At 35.2% G+C, this 9,427-nt stretch overlaps 1 protein-coding gene across 3 annotated transcripts; it reads left to right on the top strand.

Annotated features, from left to right (window-relative positions):
* The first annotated feature begins 1,850 nt into the window (after positions 1-1,850).
* Positions 1,851-8,898, top strand: LOC129293588 (uncharacterized). 3 transcript variants are annotated; one of them, XM_054931638.1, is made up of 9 exons: positions 1,851-2,120; positions 3,965-4,106; positions 4,179-4,281; positions 5,984-6,063; positions 6,267-6,599; positions 6,941-7,017; positions 7,697-7,739; positions 7,836-7,904; positions 8,539-8,898. In XM_054931638.1, the coding sequence occupies exons 2-9, from the start codon at positions 4,020-4,022 to the stop codon at positions 8,548-8,550; spliced, it is 804 nt and encodes a 267-aa protein (XP_054787613.1). In that variant the 5' UTR covers positions 1,851-2,120; positions 3,965-4,019; the 3' UTR covers positions 8,551-8,898. The 3 variants fall into 3 exon arrangements, with proteins under 3 accessions (XP_054787613.1, XP_054787612.1, XP_054787611.1); XM_054931637.1 differs by having other exon boundaries at positions 1,855-2,120; positions 3,925-4,106; XM_054931636.1 differs by having other exon boundaries at positions 1,856-2,120; positions 3,912-4,106.
* Positions 8,899-9,427: the final 529 nt, after the last annotated feature.

Raw genomic sequence — 9,427 nt, 5'->3', positions numbered from 1 at the left:
ACCCTCGAGGAATTCCCAACTACCAAAATTTATAATATAAAGTACCATATGTTAGTTTATTAACTTAATATAAGTACTCATTAGCTAAATTCTAATAAATTTAGCTACTCAAAATCCATAACTTCCATAGTTGAGCTATTGAAAATTACAACCAACTCACCCCATCTCCTCTAACTCCCTCTCAACTAAATCTTACACTTAATTAATTTGTCCCATGTCAAAACCCTAAAATTTAGTTAGGGTTTAATCAAATTCCAACCTCCAACCACTACATTTCATAAAACCATTTGTCTTAAGTCTGAGAAACTTAGATTAGGCTATTAAAATTACATGCAAGCCTTTAAGTATGGATCTTTAGCTTCTCCAACTCATATAAACTCTTCTCACTCCCAAATCTCTCAAAAAACAAGATGGAGATGTAGAAGAGAATAGTAGGAAGCTCACCCAAAAGTTTGAAAGTCCAAATTTGCTTCCAAGTTCACCCTAATTGAAGCCCTAGCAAAGCATATTATTTTTCTCCTTTGAGCTTCCCAAAACATAAGCTTTCTTATAATGTTGAAACTTTGTCATAAGCCGTGACATGTGGTACAGTGAGCAAATTCTCACTTTGCCTCATGCCATTCAGACTTGATTCGATCCAACTTCTATCTTAGCCCAATCTTAAAGCTATCCATGATCAAAAATATCAATTAACAACCCAAAAACATGATTAACTTAATTAATTCACTAATTTACTAATTTAACCTTAATTATCAATTAGATTTTTGAATTAAAACTTAGAATGTTACAGTTTAATTATTAAATATGTGATGTTATAATTGTAAAATATTGAAGTAATATTTATAAATTACTGATGAGGTAGTTATATATAATTAATGTTAAATTTGTAAAAAAATATTTAAATTAAAATCATTAATATCAAAAAGATACCTAAGGATTTTAGAGAAATTATAGCATTTTGAGAGATCTAAGTGTCATTTATATATTTTGGCAAAAGTTTATTGTCATTTTCCCTTTATTTTACCCTGTATTTAGTTTTTCTCCTCAATTGTATTGTACTCTCTCAATTTTCAAATATTGCAGAAAATAACAAATTTATGAAATTTAAGAAAATTGATTAAGTATAATAATTATATCTAAAATTCAATTCTGTAATTAATGGAATAAATTTATCCAGTAAAAATACACATTCAATTTAAGAGGGACAATTTGAAAAAATATATATAATAAATAATTTTTGAAATTTATAGTTTTACTTATAAATAAAAATTAAAAAAATATAAGATAGTTTTTCTTATATTTAAAAATGGAAGGAATAATATTTTGGCTTGGAGATAATAGAGGCAGAGAGAAGAGGCAGACAGAAGGCAGAGAGAAACAGACTAATTCATTTTTCATTTACCAAAGCCCCATCATAACCTAGAGCCCTTATTTGTAGAGAACATGTTTAAATATTGAAATTATCTTTTTATTTTTAATTTCCCCAATTCTCCTACTATTCTTTATTCTCATGTATCAATTGTCCTCAAGGATTAGTTCAAAGATGGAAAATAAAACATATATATAAAATTAAGACTTCTTTTGGTGCCACCTCCTCTTGAGCATTTTCAAATACTTCTGCTCTTCAACAATTAGGGAGAAGACCTGCGAATCTCGGCAACGGTTTGCGCTGCCGTACTTGTTGCCACACCAGTAGCATAACCCCTAATGCCTTCAATCGTCCATTTCACGCTTTGAAAGTTGTTTTGAGGGCCTAGAGGACGCTACACTAGATACGCTGATTGAAGGGTTTTGTCTGGGCTTGTCTGATGATGGGCTCGTGGTGGGTATGGGTTAGTCACCGAGTCAATGGTGGCCATGGGCTTAGCAACCGGGTTACCCTCATAACCCGATTGGGAGGAGACTGGAGGGCCGAGAGATCGCAGAGAACCCGAACGCAGAACTGAGAAGTCGCTGTCGCAAGGGGGGCGTGTTCGTGAATCGCGCGAATGGCTACCGTTTGACGTCGGGCCCATTTCATTTCTCCGGCCAAGGCTTAAAACGCTCTGTCGCACGTCAGTCCGCAAGCCTCCAACGCGGGAGAAGCAGTCGATCTTCTATTCGATTTCGGCTTAAAACCGGTAAGCAACGAGATTATTGAGTTGTGTTAAGGGTTAACGATGGAGGTTTCGGTCTTCCCTGTTTGACGGATAGGTTACGATTAGGCTTTGAGTTTGATTTGAGGATTATTTCGAGGTTCTTATACATATTGTTGGTGACCAGGGTCTTGCTCTCTAACTTCACATGCCTGAACTGTTACGGTTTCAAAGAGCATTGTCATCTAGATGCTTTCAACAGCTTCTTGTTACTTCTTTTACATCCTTATTCTGGCATCTCTGTTACCAAGAAAATTGACTTTTCCTTCTAAGCACGCTACAAGCAATAAAATTTTTTCCCTTGTTCATGTTGGCATATGGGGATCATTTGCTATTCCTTCTGTTCACAGCTTTAAATATTTTTTCGCCATTGTTGATGACTTCTCTAAATATGCGTGGGTAATGGCCCAAAATACAAGTTATTCGTTTGGATAATGGCCATAAATTTCTCATGATCTTTTATGAAGCTAGAGATATTTTACTCTGAAGTTCTTGCATTGAAACTCCTCAACAAAATGGCACTGGGGAACGAAAACATCAATACATATTAAATGTTTCTTGAGCGTTACTTTTTCAATCTCACTCCCTAAAACCATATTGGTTCTGTTCTATTTCTCATGCACTCTACAATATCAACTGATTGCCTTCTCCACTATTATGAAATTCTGCCCCTTTTGAGCTATTGAGTGAGAAACCACATTTAACCATCTTAAAGTCTTTGGTTCCTTGTGTTTTGCTTCTGCTTCATCTTGAAATCGATCCAAATTTGGTTCTTGGGCTTGAAAGTGTCTTTTTGGGTCATAAAACTGGCACAGAAGGTTCCACACAACGAAAACAGATTCATTTCCAGACATGTCATATTCTATGAACATTATTTTCCTTTTGATACCCTTTTCTCGTGAGCATTCAACAACTCCATTACCACAGACCTTAAACTTTTTGGACTTTCCTGATCCTTCCCAACTGATTTCCCCTACAATAACAGAACCTCCCCCAGAATCTCCCACTGTTTCAGTTTCACCACCACCAATCCAAAAATTCATGCACGCACATAAGTACAAAACACATCATGATCTGCTGGAGTATCATTGCTCACTTTAGGCCTCAGCTCGATCATTTTCCACTGGAAGAGGTCATCTCTATCCTATGTTGTCTGTTTTTCTTATACTAATTTTCCCTCTTATCACAAAGGCTTAACCTTATCTATCCTGACTCACCATTCACCAAGAACCCAAAACCTATAATTAGGCAGTCAAGCATGATGAATGGATAATGCTATGGCTGCTGTAATTAGAGAACTTAAGCTGAATTAGTCTCTTGTGTCACTTCCACCTGGCAAGCAACTCATTGGTTGCAAATGGGTTTATAAAATCAAGTATAAAGCCGATGGTACCATTGAGATGACAAAACATGTTGAGATTGATTGTCACATTATTTGCAAAAGAGCTGCAAGCTAAAGTCATCCATCTCTTACATATTTGTTCCTCTGCTCAGCTAGTTGATGTATGTCCATGCCACATTTCTGTCCTTAATTTCTGCTGAAGTGATTCATCACTACACCACTTGTTGTGTTCCATTTCTGTCCTTACTTTCCAGGCTGGGTTTGCATGATTGATATTCTTGCTTTAGATTCCCCTAGGGGGTGAGGGTAATAGAGTTTGTTTGCTTGTTAAGTTAGTCAGTTAAGACTTCAATTTAGTTGTTATTCCTCTGTATATGTACAATATAATCATAATGTAGAGCATCTTCTTTGGCACCAATGCATATTTGTATCAGTTTTATTCTTCAGGTTAAGTGCATTCAATCTTGTGGTTGTTGGTCCGAATCAGATGGTGCAAGCAAATGAATTCTAAGTGAGATTTGGCCATTCAGTGCTGAGCCATTATGGAGTCAAAGAGACTCCATGCAAGTTGTTCTAGGAACATTGGCAATGATAGTGTAAACAAGTTAAAGATGGTTACTCGGAGAGAGGTAAACCCATTATTCATCTTTAATCCATTTCATATTTTTGTGGTTTCTGAAATGCCATGGTTCATTTTTTAGATTCTTGCCAAGAAGAAAGCCATTCAAGAACTCATTAAAGCAGCATATGTTGTGAAGGACCATATTGCTTTTTCCCCCTTGTTTCACCATTATGACAGAAATGGTAAGAAATTGGAATGTACTTTAATTGTGCATATCATAAAATAGTGGTTATTCATGGTTGTAATTATCATTAAACCTAATTTGGTTGTGTGATTAAATGGATATTTCTCATCATATTAAACTATGGTGACTTTTACTTATATAAAAGTGGATCATTCATGATACAAAAAGGGACAATTATAATAGATGAAATGCTGGTTCAATAAAACTTTTAACTAGGGAACAAAACTATTGCCCAGATTTCAGAAAAATGCTACTCATTCTGTGTTTGGTTAACTATTCATTCCTAAATTACAAGGCCACTCCCTTAGATTGTAGATTTGCAAGGAAGTTATATAATGATCAAAATTCTTTTATCACCAGGAAGTTTGATTAATTTACTTACGATCTTCTAAGTTTCAAATTTGAATGTCTGTTAAATAAATTTCAGGCCAGGAAATATGTTTGTTTAGTAAATAGTTGTTTCATTGGAGTTTGGTTTCCAGCTTGGAGTTTTTTGCCTTATACGGATTTTCTCCTGTTATTTATGGTTTATTGCTGTTAAACAGTCTCTTAGCATTCTGTTTTTCACATTGCATTGCATATTGTTAGATATCTTGGTATGTTTAACATGAGAATTTGGAGTCAAAGGAATTTAGATGAAGTGAGGAGAAAGTGAAATTCAGAATAATCACTGTCTCTCACCAATGGGGTTTGGGTCTAGGAAAAAGAGCTAGTCGCTCACAATGTGGCAAACCTATTTGGAGAGGTGCTCATATTTAGTACCCGTCCATGCTTTGAATAGGATTGCCTCAAATAGGGAGATAGTTGTGAGCAATTAAAAAAAGAATAATCACTGTCTTAATTATCGTTGGTTTAGGGGGTGAATTGGAAGTTAAAGGAGAACTGGCAATTAGAAGGTATAGTGGAATAGTAAGTGTGATGGAACTTGAATTTCACCATTATTTATGTGGCAATTCCAGACCTTGGCCAATGGGATGGGCGTGCACAGTTACATTGATCTAGTTTCCTGTATGTGGTACTAGAAATGGATTCCAGAACAGAAGAATCAAAACGGATGCATAGCATGCCCTCCTCTTGGCATTTGAGAGACCAGGATACTCTCACCTGAAACTAGAAACTTGTAGTATTCTCATCTTTCTCTCTCTTGTGTGTGCGCATGCCTGAAAAAGCTAGTTACATGAAATCCTCCCTATTTTGCCTTCTGCCAGCTCACCCTCTTTCCCTCTTTGGGCCTGCTTCTTCCTTCTAGTATATGTGAGGCGCATTTTGCCTTCCTCTGGGATGCTTTCCTTTTCTAGTATAAAATCTCCCCCAAAGTCAACAATTTTCATCAAAGTGACTGGAGGAAGTATGGAAAAATTAGCAAAAGGGATCTGGAGAGAATGCTAACCTCTCAAATGCTGTCCGGGATCTGTTGTATCTGTTTTTGTCTTTCTTTCTGTGCAGCTGCTGTTTGTGTGGCTCTATTGTTAGTTTTCTGTTTTGGAATTAAATTGTGGTTCTTTGTGAATTAATTATTGTGATTCGGTGAAGGAGCATTGTTCTGTGTCAATTTCCATCTTTGTCTATTGTTCTGTGTTAAAATTTCTTTGAAATACCTGTGGATTCTATCACATTTTCACTTCCTCATCTCTCAGCAAGTTTCACATTTTGATCATTTCTGTGCTTCTTGGCACCCTCCACATCAATATTATGTTTAGGTCTGTCTGTGAATTTGGAATCTGGGCGTGGAGATAAATTGTCCGTTACTGTTAAGAACTACATTCAAAATCTCCTCAAGGTAGAAGTAGTTGTCAATAATCCCCTCCCCGTTCTCCAATTTGTTGAAACTTCAATATTTTTGAAAATGTCTTTTTCTCTCCTGTTCATGGCCCTGTCTGTGTGTCCTTTTTTTTTTTTTTTTAAGTATGAACTCCAGTGTTGCAATTAGCTTATTCATTATAAATGGAAAATGTATCTAATTTTTCTTTCCCCTAACTACAGCAAAACATGGAAGGACATTATGGTTCTGAGTGGCTAGTGGAAGAAAAGGTGAAGCGCAGAGAAATGGTTGCTCCAGAAGCACGTTATATATTTGTGCAGGAGGGCATTGCCAACACAAATTTTAATAAGAAGACAATGGAGTTAATTGCAGGAAAAACTTCAACTAGTTGTTTAGAAAATAATGGCCCCTTGGTTGGATTTGTACATTACAGATTTATTGTGGAAGAAGACATGCCTGTGCTCTATGTGTATGAATTACAGCTTGAGCCTCGTGTCCAGGGAAAAGGACTTGGAAAGTTTTTAATGCAACTAATTGAGCTAATAGCCCACAAGGTGCTGATGCTTTTTTTCCTCGCTCCCCCCTCCCCCCTAACACACACGTGCACATAGAGAGTCAGAGGAATGTTCTTTGGTGAAAGTTTAGAGGAGTAATTAGTAAGCATCAGATTACAAGTTAATGGTCAAAATTCAATATTGATGCCAAAATCAAAGAAGATATTACATATACTTTAATGGTGGGATTTGGATCATATATATTCAATGTTTTCATTTTATATCTTGGGATTTTACATCTCCATTTCAATATGCAGGCATTTTTCTTATCTTATTAGATTTCGATGAACATGATTATATCAGGACTGCAGTCCCTGATCTGCTCTCCTCATTTATTGCAGAACCGTATGGGTGCTGTCATGCTAACTGTTCAGAAAGAAAACTTGTTTGCTATGAATTTCTATATAAATAAGATGAGGTATGGCTTATGAATGCCATCAAATTATATTCCTTTCTGAAATCACTAATTAGCGAATTTGAAAAGAGTGGAAGAAAATGGATTCTGTTTGTTGGTCATATCATAACACCATTGTTCTTGTTGGCTCCATGAATTATATTTCAAGGGGGAAACATTTCATCGAAATATAGTTTGTCATACTGCATTTTTTTTTTTTTAATAATGAGTTGGGCATATCTTAGGATAAATTAGATGTTTGAATCTTGACGAAAAGCATGACTAATGATATAAGGGCTAGTTTAGAGGAAAAAATTGTGGATAACTGAAAGATTGATTTGTTGTCAAGGATTATTGCTGACCATATTCAAGTCACAAAGGTTCAGAAATAACTATGTTCTCTGTTGACCTGATAACTATATGCAGGAATCCTTTTGGACAATTCGGTGATTACAATTCTTTCTGCATCTTGTAATATGACATGTCTTTGTAGTACTACTTTTGCTCTTAGGTGACATTTACTTAGAACTATCCCATCCATGGAACTATGGAAGTCCTGATCATTTTTAACTGGAATTTGCTGTTATAATATGTGGGTGAATCCTAACCGTTTCTAACTATATTTTCAGCTATAATTCCCAGTTCTTCTCCATGTTACATTTGTCTTCTGTTTAATCATCGAATTGTTATTTATGTGCTGCAGATATAACATATCAACTATGTCACCATCAAAAGTTAATCCAATGGTATATTGCTATTTTTCTGTTATAATGGCATAATGCTACCTATATCACCTTATATATTTTCTACTCTAATAATTTGCAATATCATACCTTGTGCAGATAGGGATTGAGAGCAGTTATGAAATTCTTTGCAAAACATTTAATGAGGAAGCTAAAACTACATTGGAGGTAAAACACTGACATACCATGATATTTGTTTCATCAACTGTCTGAATCTGAAATTTCTACAACAGCTTTTTCTTTCTGCTGTTTGTCCTTTAATGCATCCTTGTTTCATGTCTTGCACTAGTTGTGCCCAAAAATGATGTTGGTAACAAAATGTTTTGAGGCTTTTTAAGTTTTTGCTGGCTGGAATGTATGTGTCATGTATGCCAAGCTTGTCAATGCGAAGCTGATGGGGAGTCCTGTGGGGGATTTTTGAATGCATCTATGCTAACTGGTCCTTGGAGCTTACAAAATTGATGGAAATTATAATTTAGAATTTTTTTTTTAAAACCTTTGCTATGTTTTTCTTTCTATGAAAGAATTGAATTTGCGAACTCCCTAATTTTGTTGTAGCATTAATGTGCTGTTATAGAAAAATGTTGAGGTTAATAAATCAAGGCTCAGGCTCAGGCAGCTTCTGTGTTTACACGGGCTTGTTATATATAATGATCAAATAATTTCTCTATTCTTTGCTCAGGCTTGTGCTATTGTGGGGATTAAAACAACTGCGAAATTGACATTTCATCTGAGACTTTTTTGCCCACAATGATATCTATTATTGTTTTCCTTATCCATATAGCCTACTTTCTGTATGCAGGATCCAGGATGAATTGAAGGAAGTTATTTATCATGTTCGTCGTTATAACCTTTCAACTGTATGAGTAATTGAAATTACTTGTTCTCACTATCATGTGATGATGTGAATCTGTTGAATTCTTGTATGTTGCTTTCGTCTCCTTAGTGTTAGTGAAGAACACGAGGTTGATGGAGGACGTATTAGTGCTGAAACTCTGAAGTCGTCCATTTTATTGGTATCCCATCACCTGAATGTGGAAATCTTTTATACATTGACATGATTTTAGCTGTATTTTTGCACGGTTTTCTGTGTAGCCTCATATTTGGAAAAAAAAACAAAAAACGAAGAACATTGGTGATATGCTAATTATTTTTTCATGAAGTTTGAACTGTTGTTTATTTCTTGTTCTCCCCACTGCCCAAGAAAAAAAAAAACAAAGCTAATGTTTTAAGGACAGGATTGAACAGTCCCACCAGTTCAACTGTTATCCATTCTAATAAACAGCTCAGTTTCATGTTTAAACCCATTTCCACTGTGTAAAGCAAAGTGAGGTGTTAGCAAGGAAAAAAAAAAAAAAAGTGTTTTGAATGTGCTGGATTTAAAAATTAGAGTTGAACTGGAAAGTGGATTGGACCGGGTTTCTAAAGATCAGATTCAATTTTCTTCCCAAAAATACCCTTGTTATTATGAGTTAGGAATTTACTTTCAATGCTTTGGAGTTTGTTATTAGTGAGTGAGCTTTATTAACTGATCGTGAAATTAAAGTATTTAAACTTATTTTTACGTTATTTAATAATTTGATTTGATATTTCATTTCTTATGTCTATTATTATGTGATAATTTTTTTGATTTAATTATTTTATCATATGTTAACAAGTGGTTGATTAAACTCGTGACTTGACCTGACGAT

The sequence above is a fragment of the Prosopis cineraria genome, unplaced genomic scaffold, assembly GCF_029017545.1.
Source record: "Prosopis cineraria cultivar Desert tree isolate PC_DT_omini unplaced genomic scaffold, ASM2901754v1 PC14, whole genome shotgun sequence".
NCBI lineage: Eukaryota > Viridiplantae > Streptophyta > Magnoliopsida > Fabales > Fabaceae > Prosopis > Prosopis cineraria.
The sequence above is the reverse complement of the archived record's forward strand: the minus strand, read 5'-3'. Positions and strand labels throughout refer to the sequence as shown.

Bases quoted from the DNA above. Each gene is read 5' to 3' on its own strand.
- LOC129293588 (XM_054931638.1), top strand. From the start codon at position 4,020: ATGGAGTCAAAGAGACTCCATGCAAGTTGTTCTAGGAACATTGGCAAT. The intron at 4,107-4,178 runs GTAAACCCATTA...TTCATTTTTTAG, and splicing joins AGATGGTTACTCGGAGAGAG to ATTCTTGCCAAGAAGAAAGC. The intron at 7,740-7,835 runs GTATATTGCTAT...TACCTTGTGCAG, and splicing joins CATCAAAAGTTAATCCAATG to ATAGGGATTGAGAGCAGTTA.